General features: G+C 47.0%; 2 protein-coding genes across 4 annotated transcripts in view; one reads left to right on the top strand and one right to left on the bottom strand.

Moving 5' to 3' along the window:
• LOC144179388 (cytochrome c oxidase assembly protein COX18, mitochondrial-like) overlaps positions 1 to 15,733 on the bottom strand; it is a 49,314-nt gene extending 33,581 nt beyond the window's left edge. For all 3 annotated transcript variants that reach the window (XM_077707743.1, XM_077707727.1, XM_077707734.1), the window contains exons 1-4: positions 15,259 to 15,733; positions 12,635 to 12,782; positions 9,203 to 9,327; positions 4,652 to 4,762 (exon numbers count right to left, since the gene is read on the bottom strand). In XM_077707743.1, the coding sequence (XP_077563869.1) occupies positions 4,652 to 4,762; positions 9,203 to 9,327; positions 12,635 to 12,782; positions 15,259 to 15,708 (834 nt within the window). In that variant the 5' untranslated portion in view covers positions 15,709 to 15,733. The remainder of the gene's footprint in view (positions 1 to 4,651; positions 4,763 to 9,202; positions 9,328 to 12,634; positions 12,783 to 15,258) is intronic.
• Positions 15,734 to 17,548: 1,815 nt separating this feature from the next.
• LOC144179378 (uncharacterized) overlaps positions 17,549 to 18,118 on the top strand; it is a 30,158-nt gene continuing 29,588 nt past the window's right edge. The window contains exon 1 of the mRNA XM_077707716.1: positions 17,549 to 17,689. The gene's annotated coding sequence lies outside the window, so the exon portion shown is untranslated. The remainder of the gene's footprint in view (positions 17,690 to 18,118) is intronic.

Here is an 18,118-nt window from a genome sequence, read left to right as displayed (position 1 = left end):
AGCAAAACAAAATTACAGCTGCACCTGCTCTGGGTGCACCGATATCCGAGGGCAAAATGCTAGCTTTGCATTGCAAGAAAAGTACCGTTTCACCATCGAATTCTGCACGAACTTATCTGTACAGAGCACTTCAAAATTCTATTTAGAATAAAATGCAGTGCCTTTTAATGAGGAAATTTGCAGACTGATAGAGAAATGGCCGTGGATGCCGAAAATACCTTTTTCAGGAGACGATTTTTTGGCCGTTTTTCGGCCCCAAAGACCCACCTGTCCCCTGAAGCTGAGGTGCAAGTGTAACAGCGTGGAACCTAGGGGACAGAGACTGAACAGTGCTAAACGTTTACGCAGTAACACAAATGAAGCTTGCTGTTAAAATCAGGAAACACTAAATTAAGTAACGTTTACTTATGTTTCCATAATTTTCTTTTTTAATAACTTAGGGCAGCCGCCGCAAGCACTCGAGTACTACATTTTTCCGACGGCCAGCCAACTTGCCCATGCTTGCCCCCACAGCAGGTGGGCCGCCCGCGGACCAGTTTTTGATACATGGGGCCTATGGGGAGCCTTGCAACCCAAGTAAGTCTGCGCCAAATCACATTCTCCTGTACACAAGCTTCCCCAGTTTGGAAACAAGGTAAAGCAAGAGCTTCCCGCATTTTTTTCTTACTTGAGCACAGCAACGAGTTTGCACAAAGTGTGACAGTGCATGGAGACGCACCAAATAGCTTGAGCACCCATCAGTGTCTTGCCAACCATTGACGGCCCAGTTGACAAGCCACGAGAGCCCTTTGTGACTCTGCCAGAGCGCCTTGAGCATGATTCTAGGGCCACTACAGAGTTGCTTTTTACGTCCGTCTGTGTGAGGGGCAGGCCAAAATGCCTCTTCACATCAACAGACGTTGTATTCCTGCCTTACTGAAGCCACGTGTAACACTTCACCACCGCATAACTGAGAAGGGTGCAAAAGTGTGCAAACTTTTTTTAACACTACATTTGTACACTCCGTTCTAAACAAAGTAACAACCTCCACTGCCTGAGCACCTTCTTATTAGGAAGAAACAACACCCAAACAGAACTCATAAAAGACGCACATGGTCAAGAAAAAAGCGCCTCTTCATTTTAGTTTCTCAGATTAAAGTGGCAAAACCTGCGATGACGTGGCCATCTTCAACGCCCAGGTATGGTGTGGAAATGGCAGAAACTACATGGGAAGAGCCGCCAACGCACGGCCCCACGAGCTCTCCCCTCCGCCTTCATTTCGTGAGGCGCACGTGAAGCGCACGTATTACTTCTTGACTCTTTCATGCATCCACATTTCAGAACCACACCTTCACGTACATATTATGGATATGCAAAAACACAAACTTCGACGCTTGCCACTGGCGGCTACTGGCCTCCCTATCGGAATCACTCAACAAGACTTCAATCTCGCATTGCGATGAGGTAACATGTTCAGCTGTACCTCACTCTGTAATTTTTTAAAAGAAGGCCCTGCCATTAAAGTGGCTGGATTATTTAAAGCCACACCTGCCAGGAAAGTTTGGACCTCTCAGGTGCGACTTAATTCGGGTATAGCAGCACAGGTAATTTACTACTATTCAGATGATAACTTCAGAAATTAACTCTTTCGTCACTATGGCTATTCAAATTGCTGATGATTGATGCTTCATATTGCCAATTTCAACATTGTGTAGTTGCTTCTCGTACACCTAATGCACCCCAGTGGTTAATCTAGGCTCTGCACTTTGAAAATTAGTTTAAATTGTCCTGCTCCAGCGACACAGATTTTTGACGCAATTTTTTGTGAGCTGTGGGTGCGCATTTTTGTGAAAGGGGGTGTGGCTGCTGCTGCACTTGACAAAAAACATCCTCCTGGTTATACTGCATTACCACTGAATTTTTTTGATCAAACGGCTCCTAGCAAGTGAAATACCAAATTGTGTTGTCAGCTTTGTAATCTGACAGCGTTGAGAGGTGATAATTACCTGAAAATGACAACAGCAACCTTTGGTTCAGAGAAAGTTAGCTTTATTCTGCCAAAGCTTATTTCTGAAGGTCCGTTGCATGTCTAACAAGTGGACCTGGCATTTTCAGCCAGTTTCCAGCAGTTTTGGTTTCATTTTTCAAAATTCATATTCGCCGCTACAGTCGAATCCCGCTACAACGAAATTGACGGGACGTGCGAAAAATTTCGTTGCAGCGAAAATTCGTTGAGGCGAAATCTGCCCCAACACACCACGGAAAGGCCAGAAAAATAGCCCCGTGCGTTTCCGCAACATTGGCAGCATAATACAATGTTTAGAAAAAGGAATGACGCGCAATAACTCATGTTTATTCGGATAACAAACATACCAATGGTTATCTGTTTTTTCACCACCCAAAGAACCACTCAAAGAACGCAGGCGCAAAACGTATCGCTGTACAACAAGGCGTGTCCACCGAGCTGATTACTTGCAGATAGCTGCTAGGCCGTGGGAAGCCCCCCTCTCGCTTGTGGCAGGAGCAGTGCCGTTATCTTATCCTCTGACAGGGCACGGCAGCTACTGACCTTGGCAGGCAAGACGCGCGCGCTTGCATTTAACATGACCGCGCGCTCGCGACTAAGATAGGATGACTAGGCTTCAAGACCAAATGCGCAAACATGATTTTCGCTCTTGGCTTTGAAGAATGGTAGAAGGAAAACGGCAAGGACAGCTGCTCACAACGCATACATGACGGCACCGCGCCAGCAGCGGAGCACATTCATGCAATTTCAACTGGATACGGATTGGCTGTAGCTCTGGGGCTCCGCCTTGGCGAAGCGGGCCTGCGCCTCGTGTAAAGACGGCCAGCCACATCGTTATCACCATCAAGCAATGGCGTGTGCCTATGAGTTATTTTTTGTTTTGTTTTGGGTGGCGGTGTGGTCGCAACGCGCTTTTTCGGTGAAACTAAGCGTCCAGAATGTATAAAAAGTTACAGATAGCTGGCGCTATGCTTATTTTATTGTAAAATAATTGTTCAAACCCAGCCCAAATCATCGAAAATTTCGTTGAAGTGAAAGCAAGCCTGACAAATGGTTCGTTGTGGCGAGGACTTTGTTGCATTGACTTCTATGGCTAGCTGACGGGGAATTGGAAATATTTCGTTGAAGCGGAAATTTCGTTGAAGCGGCGTTCGTTGTAGCGGGGTTCGACTGTACTACGCAGTTACCAACTGCAAGTCAATTTGCATGGCGCCTCCGTCGCCCACTACTGTTCCTCGAAAAAAAAACATGCCGCTCGTGATTCCACTTCACCCACGCCTTACTTCTGTGATAACAGTTTCAGCTGAAAGTCAAAAGACAACACCAAGTCGTCGGATATTATTTCAGACACGGAGAGCACTTCCAATCGACCTTGAACACTGCCAGTGTTCACCGGCCAGTTTCGTTTCTCTACGAAGGTGTTTCTGGAGGTCTAATGTTGCTTCTTAGTAGAACTGTCTATGCTGACAAATTCTCCAATAGGTTTTGCATTGTTTCTTTTTGAAAATGTTAGGTGGCGCTGCAATGCAGGAGGCTTGTAGTGCTGGAATCTTTTTATTGCATGGCAGTTGCTTGGTCAAAGCTTGCTGGCAGCATTCTAGTGCGTTGCACCTTATTCCTGCAAACAGGGCTACCATAGCGAGTCAGAAGATGAAAGTTCGGACGGATAAGTGATGATCAGAATATCACTCCAAACGGATTTCTTCGCATTGCTTGCTTGCCCCGAATTTCGCGCTGGCCGTAATCATTGACAAGGTGTTTTTACATCACGTGGGGACTAATTGGTGCCTCTAATAATGTCAAACCACCAGATTTTTCCCATAGAGCCATCCAAAATTGCGCATTTTGAAATTGAGGTTAGGCTTCACCACAAGGTGCGGGCACCATGCTTGTTAACATTTTCTTTCATATCTGACAAAGCGTTCTGCGCAACCAAATTCTTTTTCTAGAACAGGCTCTTGAAGCGTTTACCTACAAAATGTATATTTTAATTGTTTTCTACCACCCGTGGTTGGTTATAGACTTCCTTTTTTCATTTTCTTCGATGCCTGGACAAAAATTTTGAATTTGATAATTTTTTTCGCAATCATTATTTATGAAAAAATTATTAAAAGTGATGTGGATGGAAAGGGCGTTCAATCATCTGCATATTACGTCACTGCAATATGTGCCTAACCAGTATGTTTAGCACAAAAAAAAAGTGTCTTATTAAATCCCTAAAAATCGGTTAATTTCCCACAGTAACGAAAGAGTTAAGCACATCCTGCCCCATCGCTAAGTGACAACACATGCTACAAGCTGCCTCGTTTGCTTCCTGACAGGAAGGTGAACAAATGAACGACCACAGGTTGTCATTGTGGATAAGCACAAAGCGCACACCAGCCTGAGCTCAATTTCACCAGCTTCGTCTCCAGGGGACAGCGCAGAAATCACATAAAAGGCCCGATGAACCAGTCACAGTGATGGAGAGCCTTTGACATCTTAGATGCAATTTGTGAAGAGGTGTGGAAACGTGAAAAGATCAACTTTCCATTCTCTTCTTATTACCCACACAACTACTGTGAAGCAAGCAACGGAACCCTCTGCCTACAACCTCCTCGGCCGAGCAGTGTGGCCACAGGAGGCCGACGGGAGGGGGCGACTTACGGCAGGCATGATCCAGGCAATGGGCACACTGACGAGTGCCAGGCCACGGGTCAGGTTGGTCACCCACCTCCGCAGCCAGGCCATGCGCTTCTGCCTCTGCAGCACGTGGAACTGCACCAGAGAAGGACTCCTTGCACTCTCTGTATGCGATCCCTGGCACTGAGTTTTCTCCGCTCCTAGGTTTCCTGCGCCCTGTCCCAACCGTTCCCTGCCTGTGTCCTCCAACGGAGGCTGAGCGTCTTCTGTCCTGCTCGAATGGACTTCTTTTGAGCTAGAATGCCCTCGATGCAAGCATGACGGCTGCTTGATTCCCATCCTTTAGTGTGGCACTTATCACTGAGCAGAGCGTTACTGCTGCAACTGTAACAGTGTGCTTGTCAGTCTCTCCAGCAGCCACTCTTCTTCAAAATATGTATGTCCCTTGTAACTGCGCTGTTTCAGCGTGCTATTCCGAACTTTTTTTTTTTTTAAACTGTACACCATGGCCACGCAGGAATTCCCGAGCTCAGCATTACTTTTAAGCTAGGAATTTTTTGAACACTGTGTACGGGCAGCATTTCTGTTTTCGCCTCCCCTCAAGCTGCCTGCACTCAGCCCAAGGCACCAACATAGGAAGCGAGGCACTACTACATACTGATTCCAATAAACTTGAACAAGAAGCCACAGTGAATGTTGTCAGTCGGGCATGTTGCAAAACCCCAGATTTTTTTTGTGTTGTTGTGCCAAGTTATAATGGGTTAGGACTAATCAATGAACAATTTGAAGCCTAGTTTAGACAAAAAAAGATGTCAGGTAGATAGATGCAAGAACACTGATGTATACACCTGATTTCAGCTCATGCCGCTTCTAGGATCGCTGATTCTGAGTTAAAAAAGGCCGCCACTGAACAGCCTCGCGAGCAAAACCACATGGCATGATCGATTGTCCCCTTGCCACCAACCACTAAAGACCATCTTGCTCAGTGTGGGTGGATTTTTTTTTGTGTGCTATTGTCACCGAAAAGCAGCCCAGCTTCAAATCACCAATAATATAAAAAAAATAAAGGAAAGAAAGTACAAAAAAAGACATGCATCGTTCTTGTTTATTGCTGCCACCATGACGAAAAATGGTCAACAAGCCATTCTGAAAAATGGCACACTCCTTATGAACAACCTATGGAAAACAATTGCTCCAGTACTCACTGCCATCATTACTAAACACGCTATCGTGTGACTGAACTTCTTTGTTGTGAGTGTTTATTTATTTCTATAAAACTGTTTTAAATGTATATTTCGAAATTGTTTCGAGTGCCTCATTCATTTATTTTGTTTGGAATACAAAGCATAGTTTCCTTGCATGACTGCCTGTCATTGCATTGTTAGACGAAAACCTGAAAATGTTGGATGCTGCTGCTAAACGTTTTGTACATTTTTTAAATCATGTACCTTTAGTTTTATTTTTTTTAGCTTACAAAAATGTTTCTACTTTCTGAAAGATGTACTCTCAAATTAGGGGGCACAGACCATGTCAAGCCTGTCTGAATGTCATTTTGTCTGTGTACCTGGCATTTGTACCTGTAAACGTCAAGTAAAGCTTGATTGATTGATTGATTGATGGTACGAATTATTTTGCTTGGCAGCTCTGTGATGTTATCAATGAAAACCCCAAACAAGCAGGACTCACTATGAATGAACTCTAGAGGTGTTCAAACACCAATCTTGGGACTGCACATCAAAAATGAATAGTAGTAGCTGACTGTAAATCGAATAAAATATTTTCGAATACAAATATCCTAGCTTTAGTGCGTATAAAACTTGTAAAACACAACTGCAAGAAAGGCTAACTTAGGCTGTCAGGCCTTTGCACATGCAAGTGTTCATGCAGTCGACTCCCATTACTACGAAGTCCACGGGGACCACAAAAGACTCAAAATTGACCAAACTTCCAATTAAACAGAAAGCACAAAAAGAGCCCTGCTATTACTGTGCGACACGTCTCCCTCCTCGATTCCCTCCAGAATCTTGACTTTCACGGCCAGGTCGAGCCAGCCTCAACTCTGCGCTGCCTCAGTTGCGACGGCACTTTTTAAGCTTGGTAATTTTTAATTTTATTGAAACAGGATGCTCACCTCGATGCCTCTTATTTGATATAACATCCAATAAAATGATATACTGGGTTTTAGCTTCAAATTATCGAGCGTTTTCTTTTCGTTGGATTGCACGTAAAACTGCTCGGACCAGCATATCCCTTCTAATTAACCGAAAATTATAATTAAGCAACTTTGATTTATTGAGAGCTGACTGTACTACCACATTTACTCGTGTAATGAACCCACTCGCGTAATTAGCCCTCCCCCCACTTTTCTTCTTCAGAATTTACTTTTTTGTCGCATTGAATAAGAAATGCAGCGGGAAAATGTTTTTATCTCACCATGGTTGCTGATGCCGTAGACGATTGCAGTAACTGGATATGCTACAGGACGGGTAGAAATGCTAAAAATGCATTCCAAAAACAACAACAACAACAACAACAACAACAAGACCTCAACAGTAGCCAGAGACGTGAGCACGAATTCCGTGGCTCACAATTGAAAAATTGTGTGCGTGCGGAGCGCCACCTGTTGAACGCAAAAGAAACCTTTTTGCGCCATAGAGACGTTGCGGCGTGAGAAACAAAGCACAAAACGGACTCCGCAATCTTTCCCTGTTCTTTGCTGTTCCGCCTGGTTTTGGTATAGTACTGTCCAAAGTGTCGTTCCTGCACTATCCAAAAGAGCCTGAAAAACAAAAACCCAGCGCCGCTGCAAGTGTTCGAGGAGCTTAAATCCCCTTTCCAGCGGACAGCGGAGCCTGACCGAGCGGAGCCTTACTGATGTCCTTGGCAGGGAACAAGTACATTTTGGTCTTTGTAGACCACTTGAGTCGTTATGCTAAGGCTTTCCCGCTCCAATACCAAAAACCCAGCGCCGCTGCAGGTGTTCGAGGAGCTTAATCCCCTTTCGAGCAGACAGCCATGGATATAGTGGACCCCTCACCGACGTCCTCGGCAGGGAACAAGTACAATTTGGTCTTTGTAGACCACTTGAGTCATTATGCTAAGGCTTTCCCGCTCCCAGACCAAAAAGCCGAAACGGTCGCTCGAGAGTTCGTAGAGAAAACTGTCCTCAAGCACGGGGTGCCCGAGCAGCTGTTAACGGACCAGGGCATGAATTTCCTGTCACCCGTCGTGAAGGAAGTGTGCGACCTATGCAATAAGAAGCCACAGGCCACTGCATATCACCCTCAATGTAATGGGGCCGTAGAGAGGCTGAACCAAACTCTGGGAACAATGCTACCCACTACGTTGACCCCGATCAGAGGGACTGGGATCAATGGCTCCCTTTGGCAGTATTTCCTTACAGGTCCAACGTCCATGAGGAAAGTAACGAGACTCCCTTCTTCCTCCTTCACGACTGCGACGCATCAGTGCTGGATTTTATAGGCGCGTCTCCCGAGACGCATTATGGCACACTCGAAAGCTACCGCGCAGAGCTAGTTCAACGTCTCTCAGTTTCCCATCAGCTCACGTCTGAGGCACTGAATAAAGCAGCGGTAAGACGAAAGTAGTGTTTTGACAAGAACAGCCATGACGCGCTGTACAATATGGAAGACGGGGTATACATGAGAATAGAATACCAGACCCCTGGCCTTGCAAGGAAACTGCAAGGCACCAAAATGGAAGGGTCCTTTCCGCACCGTTGAGAGGCTCTCAGAGAGTGAAAGGAATCCGACAAGGGGATGAAAAGATTGTCAATGTGGAAGGACAGTGATTGTGAGAGAAAGGAAAGAAAACGGTAAAAAGTAGTTGAAAATGAATGAAAATAAAGAAAAGGGTTGAACTCCGTTAGCCGGGGTGGCTAGAGGTGTTGGTTTGGAAGGAAAACCGCTCTCCTCCGCCTCTCGCTTCCTCGTAAGCAGCGCAGTCGACCCGTTTTCTGAGGGGTGGAAGGGTGCGAGGCACATGCGCTGCTCGCGGTGCATACTGTCAACGTGGAGAGCCGACGCCGGCGGCAGCTCGAATTTTTGGTGCATGCTGTAACCGGATTCAATCGTTATATCCGATATCGCAGCACTGCAGCATTGCAATAAGCAGTTTCGTATAAAATGCATACGAAAGTGGACGGTGCCATCGTTGTTCATCATTATATCTGATATATTTTTATACACGGTATCGTTATAAGAGGACTCGACTACAGCTCCTTTCTTGGGAGTGCAGGGAAAGCCGTGAACACATCCTGTACCCTCTGCATCGTTGGCAAATCGATGACAAAGTGCCGGCACTGCACTTAGAAATTAAAGAAGTGAGCGCCGCACTGCTTGAATGAGTTCAGTGAGTGCAACCGAACAGAAGACACCAAGAGCTTCAAATATTCTCACTGCTCTAGAATTAATCCTTTGAGTCCTGTGTGACAAACAGAGGGCAGTTAACATCTGACAAGACCTGATAAAATCATTCCGTCTGGTCAAAGTGCCTACTGTGCCTCTGGAAGCCTCGAACATGCTTTGATCACACCAAACATTGTGAAGCACACACCTCAATGTTCACGAGGTTGGTGACACCGACGAGGACAGGAATGATGTGCAGTGGGTCTGGCACCGTCAGGTTTGTGAACCACAGGGCACCCCCCACGCTCAGTTCCATATGTGTCACCTGCGCGGCTGGAAAAGAGGCAAATAGGGACAGTTAGGAGGTACGGATGCACACAAGATTTGAAACTAGGGCCTGCTGACTGGAGTAGTGTTTCGCCTTCAGCATTAATGAGCGTCAGCTACACACCGCTTGCAATGTTGCTCCTCCTGCACCATTTGCACCAGTGCAGCATGTGGAGGCTGTTTCTTGAGACAAGCGAGGCCTTTCAATCTGCTCCTGCGGCACTAATCACTGTCCGACAGAGGCATTTTGACGTTGTCGCTTCTGCTAAATTGGGATCCGATGTTCACTTTCACCAGTCAATTTGACCAATTTCAGCACTAAGCAACGTGAAAATATGTTAGTATGCATGGTCATTACTGCTCTGTGCATCCACAAGTCAGGAACAGCAACTTTCTGCAGTAGAAGTGCATCCGTAGAATTCGTAATCAAGTTTTTGCCGACTTCCTGTCCTTCAGTTTCCGAGACACATTTAAAGGAGACACAGGATGGCCGAGTGTGCACCTATTTCACTAGTTTCATTGGCATGCAGTGCATAAATCACACTGAAATTTGGGGCTAATGCTCAAGAGCTCCACCAACATTTTGTCGAGGCTAATGGAGTGAGGCGCAATTCTGACATCACATTGCTGTCAGCTGAGATGAAGTAGACCTGCCGCAGTTATTTTTGCATCAGAATACCTGCTGGAGAAGCAATTCTTGCCACTGCGAGTAAAAAAGCAGGTCCCAATTTATGAAGCTGTTTCCTCGGACACGATATCGAAAAACAGCTTTGGTTAGCTGGTGCCTTGGCTGTTATCTTTTTTTTTTTCACGGGAACAAACCGTGCGTGGGTGGCAATCAATCACAGATTGTTTTTGCTGTGTGCTTACAAGCAAACAGCTTCCTGCATATTTGTTCAGTAACTTTCACTGCGCTGCACATCGAGAATCGAATTGTAAAATCGGTTTCAAACTGCATGCTACCTTCGAAAGCTAGATGATGCACTAAAACGTAAAAAAAGTTATCTATCCACTGCAGCTTGCTACTTTCATTAGGGACATTATGCAGTTGATAACATTATACTTTCAGGTAAACTAAATCTACCACTCTATAAAAGTAAACACTTTATTTTACGATTGAAAAAATTATGTAGTTTCTTGTCAGGAGGGGAGCAGTTTTGTTAGCTTTCGCAATTCGCGAAGACGATGGGTGACCTTTGTGTGGATATACTTGTTACCACGAGCAAGGCTGGTTTTGCGTCACTTAGCAGTGAGGAAAAGATAGCTCAAATGTTTAGACCGGCACGTAGAACAACTCAAGTTAGGCCGTCACACTTTTGGAGATCTCTAAGGGGCGGAGGTGGTGTTGGGCCAGCTCAAATACAGCAAAAATTTCCCACGGAAGTAGAAGTGGCCAAGAATTTATCAAAGATCTCTTCTGTTGTGACAGATGCAATGGGAATGGTAAATGTACGTGCAAGTGTGTGTTAAGCACTATTTTCACGAATAAAAATATTATTTTCAAATAAAAAAAGTTTTGTTAATTCTGGAAGCATCGCAAGCCTGCGTATATTCGGTAGGATTCTAATCTCTTTCACTGCATAAAAAATTGCGGATGTTGCACCTAAGTGGTTAAATTGAAATCACGTGATGCTGACGGCGGTACAGTGTGGCAGCGTAGCAGAAAAACCTCCGGCAAACACAAGCTTCCGCTCGGCAGTGTATTGTGCCAGTTGCTGGAGCAGCGCAAGCTACACAAGACAGGTTCCTCATCTTCGTCACAGGACATCTGAAACTTGTTTCGGCAACTCTCCGCCAGGTGCAAACGTTGTCTGCTACAGCTACTTTGAATGCTTGTAGTTATCAGGCTATGTGGGCATCGGGCTTAGAACCTTGCCATTGTGAATTTGGATCAAATTTGGGTAAAAAAAAATTTGGGTGCCGTTGGCCTTTAATAACCACTGAACTCACTAGGCCAAGCAATCTACAAGGTAGTGGTGTTTTGTCTCCAGCCTTTCCATATCACGTATAAGCCGCCACCATAACTGTTGTCTGGAAGTGAACGTGCTGCTCTCCAATACAAGGTTCCACCGGCCAAGGCCATCCATTTGCAGTCAGTGCGAGCGACGTCCCCACAGCAACCGATTGTGGAATTACCTACTTCTAGAGCAGATTCAAAGGGCACACCAACGAAACTGGATAACTTTTCAAGCCACAATGTAGCCATTTTGCTGGGGAGAATGCAAAGGCCTCCAATTTTACAAGCAAGCTGATGTACTGGGCACTTAGGCATATAAAAGCACACAAAATTTACAATGCGTAACTGCGGTCAGGCAGTTGTGGCTGCTGTGATCTGTATGGTACAAGAATGATACATTTTTTCTTTAGTTGTATAGAATGCTTGGCTTTCCAGAAGTAGCAGCACATTACTTTACGGCATAGCAACACATTTATGGACTGGGAAACAACACACCAGGGCAGCCTTCGTTTGTCACTGTCTGCTCCCACAATGCTCCCACAAATGCACTACTTTTAACTGCCCAATGGGCTCAGCAAAGATCCTCAGCAGCCTGGGGCAGCATCACTCAAACCATCCAGTGGTGATCAAACCTACCTAGGAGTGAGGGAGGGAGGAGAGGGGTTAATATGCACATGTTACAAATGCGAGAGAGAGAGAGTGAACCTGGAAAAAGAAAAAAAAAAGAAGGGGAGCAGTGACGACTTAAACTCTAGTGGAAACAAAAGGTGTTGACTCTTCTCTTGTGCATGCATTTGCGTGGCCCGTACTGGTGCAACATGTTCTCCAGGGCTTTGGACACCTGTGCAGCAGCTGCATTCGTAACACATCAAAGGTGGAGAGAGTAAACCTTATTTCAGCCACTCAAGTGTGAGCCGCCAATCACAGGTGTCGCAAGGTGCTGGCCCCAAATGCGACCCACAATCCTTTCCCACTGTGAGGTTAAACAGTAAAGCTGACAAAGCAATGTGGAATAAAATGGCATTAACGAGATGAGCCCAAGTTGTGGCAACGATTCAAGTGCCCAAAAAGTGAAAGCAAATTGGCTCTAAACCTGCTAAACATCTGCGAGCAAATAGCAACAACATGGAAAGCCCAGTGTTTGACGGCCTGCTCCGGTAAAAGCATGTTTGCAACGATGAAACGTAGGACACTGACCAAGTCAGTTTCTTTTCACTTGGTCAGCGACTGAGTTTCATCGTTGCAGGTGTGCCTGCTACTTGTGTACGGTGGTGTGGCTGTGAAGCGGGGGGCAAAGAAGCTAGCACGGACGCAACGCGCTCTTTGTCGCTAGGTGCCACCCCGAGGAGCACTTGCCCAGGTCCTGGTAAGGCAGCATGAAGGCCATGTTGCGGAGGGCCACGGACAGGCTGACCCACAGGGGCAGCTGGAACAGCACCACCAGGGCCCCCTTCATCGGGTGGCAGTTGTCCCGAACCACCAGCCGCTGCAGCTGCTTCTTCAGCTGCACAGCAGAAGGCCACAACAAACTGGTGCACATCGGCTTTCTGAAATTGCAGTTTATTCAATTAAAAGCGGTCTAGCACGGGTTGTTCAAGTGGGTCCTTCCCCCCCCCCACGAACCTGTGCCAGTTCTGACTCTATTGCGACCACCACGATCTGGCCCCTTAACTTCAGATTCCAAGAACTGGCCCACTTATGAACTCTACTGAGAATGACCGGCACTTGTTTATTTCCTCTTACCCTCCCTCCCCATCCCTTTCGTCCATCGTGACCAGTGGTCATCCTCTTCTAACGAAGGTTCTCTCTCGCGCTGCGTAACCACCACCCACCGGTATGCTCGCACTTTCTCAGCTTACTTTCTCGACCAGAAAACCTCATGCTTTACCTCTGCCACTACAAAAGCCGGCACCCCAACATTTTGGGAATTTTAAGCCTTCTAGTTGGCCTACACAAAATTTTATATCGATAGGTTGGCATACATAGGTGACAGATACGCCAGCCCCCGTGACAACATTTCTATGATAAACTTTCACTTGAAAATGTCAAAAAAATTTCCCCTAATTTTTTTACATTTTCAGCAATTTTTTTCAGAATCACTGTGTTCTGCAAATGCCTCCATTCTTTGATGCAAGCTGCGAACTGCATTTGAAGTGAAATACCCCCACATAAATCCAAGCTGTTGCAGTCCAATGCCTCCTTCTGCTTTATCAAGGGTATTGAAGTCCTGGCTACACAGGAACAACTACGCTTCCCTTCCATGCCGATGAACTCCCTCACCTTCTAACGCTGCTAGGCCTTTCACTACTGATACTGCACATCCGTTTTTTCCCCCTTTCTTTGACCCAGTAACAATTTCTCCCCTGGTACTTTTGTTGCACAGCTCACTGTCAATGTTCATTCCTTCGAGGTAATCCTCCCAGCTGTCCGCTGCGATTTTTCGAGTACTCTAGCACCCCTAACCTGCTTGACATGGGCCGGGCCCTTTGCGGCATGGCACTTCTAGCGGTAAACTTTCTTCTACTGATGTTTCATACCCTTATATTGATTGATTGTAGTGTTTCACGCGCCGACACAACGCAGGCGATGAGGTGCGCCGTAGTGGAGGGCTCCGGATTAATTTTGACCACCTGGGGATCTTTAACGTGCACCGAAATTGTACACACGGGCGTTTTTGCTTTGCGCCTCCATTAGAAAAGCGGCCCCCGCGGCCGGGAATCGAACCTGCGTCCTCGTGCTCAGCAGCACAACGCCTTAGCTACTGAGCCACCGCAGCGGGTCATACCCTTATATGGTTGGATATACTATAGCTCTTAGCTGCAGCCCTTTTCTTTTACATTTCAAAGTCAACAGGCCTGCGCATCGAGTCCCACTATGCTTGTCGTATCTCTTCAAACTTCTCTAATTTTCCCAACATTACGTCCAGCCCTTTGGATGTCTTCAGTCTTCCTCACTGACACCTCCTGGCTATTGTAAGTGAGTGTTGTGTTTTACGGCACATAAGAAACTAAGGCTATCATGCACCAAACAGAAGCTAAGTGTTTATGACCATTTAACAGAGGGCTGCTTCCTTGCAGCTACGCAGCATTTCCACACCTTCCAGCACAGGTGTTTACTTTGCCTAATTTACTCAACTCAGACCCGCACACTTTGTTCAAAGCGAGCAGCGCAACAAAAAAAATATGCAGCTAGTATCGCGCTGTTTCGAGTAGGTGCAGCCAGAATAATCTACAGCACCACCCGCAGACTATGCAAGAAAGGGGGCGTATTTACAGTTGGAACTGCTCACCAAAACAGTGACTAAAGAGGCAACACACATTCAGTACCCAATGGATTTGCTTTTGCAAGGCATGCGTTCTACTGACACTGTGCGTACAACTGCATGTGTGCAATTTCGGATAATCCATGGTGAATATTTTTGTTCTCAGCTTGTGCCCGCACTTAGGTTGAACGTGCCAGTTCTGCTGCTTGCTTTGCCCCTGCTCACGGCTGGGGTAAAAAATAAAAACTGAACTTGGACACAAGCTTTGCTTCCTGCATGACGCCAGTCTCGCACACGTTGCCACTCGTGTTTACTGCACTCTACATTCATTTCACCCTTGGATTCTAACAGAAGGTGCACTTGCAAGTCGCGATTTGCGTACGGGCTTGGCCGGTTGTTACTAGCTACATTTAGCTGCTACTAGCTAAACCTTAGACGACGCACAGCTGACTGCAACTAGCACTGGCTTGAGCTCAGACGTCCTCCACAGGATACAGGGTGCTGATTGCAGAACGTGCGCAATGAAAAAGCAACGCTCGTAATGATACACATAAAGGGCAATACATAAGCAATGTAACCAATGTCTAGCCACCCGCTACACAGGACTAGCGCTGAACACCAACTGAATTCTTTCGCCCCACACGTTCTTCTTCAGCGCATTAAGTGTTTGTCTCCAGAATGCGCAAAGCGCGCGGGAAGCGAAGGAGAGACGACGCACGCTTCTCTTGTAGAGGTAGAAGGCCTGCTTCTCGTTGAGGTTGAACATGCGCACCGCCTGCGCCGTCTCGCGCTTCAGCTCTTGCGCAATGCCGGCCATCTCGCGGTCCAGGTTGGCGAACCTGGCAAGCACGTGGTGCTGGTAGACGGACAGCGGCAGCGTTATTACTACCCGGAGGACCAGCGACGTGGCCACGATGGTCGAGCCCCACGAAAGTCCGCTCGCCGAATGCACCGCGTCCAGCAAGTCCTGCGCGTACGCCACGGGCGCCGACTGCGACAGCGTTTGCGCCCATGTCTGCAGCGAGAATGTCCGCACCGCACACACACGGTGGCACGGCACTGAGACCCCCCGCGGCTGTGAGTCCGGCCCCCGCTGAAGGCAGGAAAACAACGTGTGTGCCGAGTAGCTTACGCTGCGATGAACTCTCAGACCGCCAAATCGAAGCATGTCGTTCGTTTATTTACCATACCCAGGGTTACCAGATGCTCCAACCAAACACCACAGAACAGGCAAACACCGACCAAGCGTCGCCAAACCATCGCCTCCTTTACTACTACAAGGCCTGCGGCGTTACCCCAAAGCGTGCGCCTTGTGCTCTCTCATTGCGTCTGAATTCCGCATGGACTGGACAGTGAACTGGACAGCAGTAGAGGTTAGTAAAAGAAGGTTAGAATGTTGGTGGGAAAAGAGCAGAGAACAGTCTGGGAAGACATGCGAACAAAGAAGTCAGACTAGCACAAAAATTCCGTAAAAGTATTTCCTTTTTATTTTGACGTTATTTTTTATTTATTTTGTTCGTACTTTTTTTGGCGAGGCGATTGTACAGTGGCGTTGCGACTAAGGCCGCTGCAACGTTTATATATAAACGTTGGGCCGCTGTGCAACGCCACCCCGTTACAAAAAAGGGGAAGCCACTAAGCATCATCATCACCCGTCACAGAGTTTCTCTAAGGTCTCTTCGATTTTCGAGTGCAGCGCGCGGCGCCTGCACTTTTCTCTTCGATTTACCGACGGTGCAGAGAGTGCAGGATGAGTTCACGCTTTCCCTGCACCTCCCAGGGAGGAGGTGCAGAAGCAGACGACAAAAGTGCAGGACCGGTTCTGCAGTGGCGGCGAGCATTGCGTGCACTGAGCATTCCCGCTTTTTGCCAGTGAAAGGCTCTTAAAGGGACCCGGAAAAGCCTTTTGTAAAAGTTACAAAAGGCCTTTATTGTCGCGTAGTACCGATATAGCTACGCAATGCCGTTGGAATTATTGCATGAAATTTTTGTTTTTTGCTCATTTTATGCGCTAGCTGGAGCCAGGCATTATTCTAGCCACATGATTCGAAATCAAGCGGATCGCGAAGCACGGCAGGCACCCATAGTGAAACCGGTGGCATTCATGACGAAGCAGAAAGCGGACCCCGCTGAAGATGAAGCTGCCTTCGCTGGCTCTGCGTAAACAGGCCTTCGTGAAGCTCCGAAAGCGCCCCTGCCGAGCCGGGGTGGCAGCAGCGCGGCTTCGCTTGAGCCGACGATAAGACGAGCGTCAGAACATCAAGAGGGGCCAGCCGGATGTGCCCACGCTCTCTCGCTATCTGCGGCGCATCTACGCATAGATCGCGCTGGCATGCAGTTTTGCGCGCTCCGGCCACCGCTCCCGTGCTCCGTATTATTTTTGGGGCACCTGTACGTAGTCGACGTAGTTCTTCACTGAAAAATGGGTAGCAATCATATAACTGCGCATTGCTGACTTCGCACGGGAGCTTAAAAAAAAAAAAAAGCTGTTGATTGGGAAGCACCAATTTGATGAGCTGAAACAGGGCAGACGCACAAACTCGATCCCGTCATAGCTGCGGCGCATCCCCGCAAAACTTTCACAGAAAAAGAAAGCGTTTAAAGGAGTGCCCTTCCGCATTCACGCAGGTAAAGCACCAACTGATCAGCTGACACAAACGCATCTTCGAACACAAGTGCTCGCCACCGCATCACCCACTTCACGCACATATGCTGCCGTCGACTGAAAGCACCAACTGCCAGCTAAAACAAACAAGACGGACACAGTACTGCCCACAGTACCCACGGCGCGCCGAGCCAAGTTTTGCCCGCGCCGCGCCGCCACCTCTTGTAAAAAAAAAACACAAAAAGCAAAATATAGTGACGTCATCATTGACGCCCCCTCACGGATTTGTGCCAACTTCACTTTTATGATTTATGCAGCTATCAATACACCTTGCCAAACCACTCACTTTATATTTGTGCGTTTTCTACATGCATTTATTTTTATGGTTTTCTTTTTTAAATACATTAGCGCAAAGTGAGCTTTACTTTCCATGGACATTCGCATCGTCATCGTCCCCTCTAAGGCTCCTTTCTCCATGTGTTTGGGCACGTGGTGACCGTTGGCACCGCCGAAGCGGGAACATTTTCGTCTTATTTTAGTGCAGGTAATGTACCTTGGCCTGGTTGAAGATTTTTTTCTTGTTCACGTTTAACTCTTGCACCTTACGCCTAGTTGAAAGGCTTTATGAAGAGGGCAAGCGAGCTGTAGTGCGTGCAAAATGCCTGTTTTCAAGAACTTGCACTATGTTGTCGGCTTTCAGCGCACACATTTCGCGCTTATTAATGCGGCCCGGTGTTTTCGTGAAATTCGATGCAAAGAATTTGCATTGCATTGCACAACAGATTTGGTAGTGAAGTTCGTTGGTCGAAGCAATCGCTTCATTGATCAAGATCGTGTGCGTGTTGGTGTGCGCGAACTCGTGTAACAAGTTGTTTGTAAAGGAACTAAAATGTGTCCTGCCTAAACTACTTGCCCCCGTTTTATGGTCCGTTGCATCGGAACCAGATTTCGTCAACATCGCTTGAATCTTGCC

This window comes from Haemaphysalis longicornis, unplaced genomic scaffold (assembly GCF_048455015.1).
Source record: "Haemaphysalis longicornis isolate Haplotype H1 unplaced genomic scaffold, Haemaphysalis longicornis Haplotype H1 scaffold_1, whole genome shotgun sequence".
NCBI lineage: Eukaryota > Metazoa > Arthropoda > Arachnida > Ixodida > Ixodidae > Haemaphysalis > Haemaphysalis longicornis.
The sequence above is the reverse complement of the archived record's forward strand: the minus strand, read 5'-3'. Positions and strand labels throughout refer to the sequence as shown.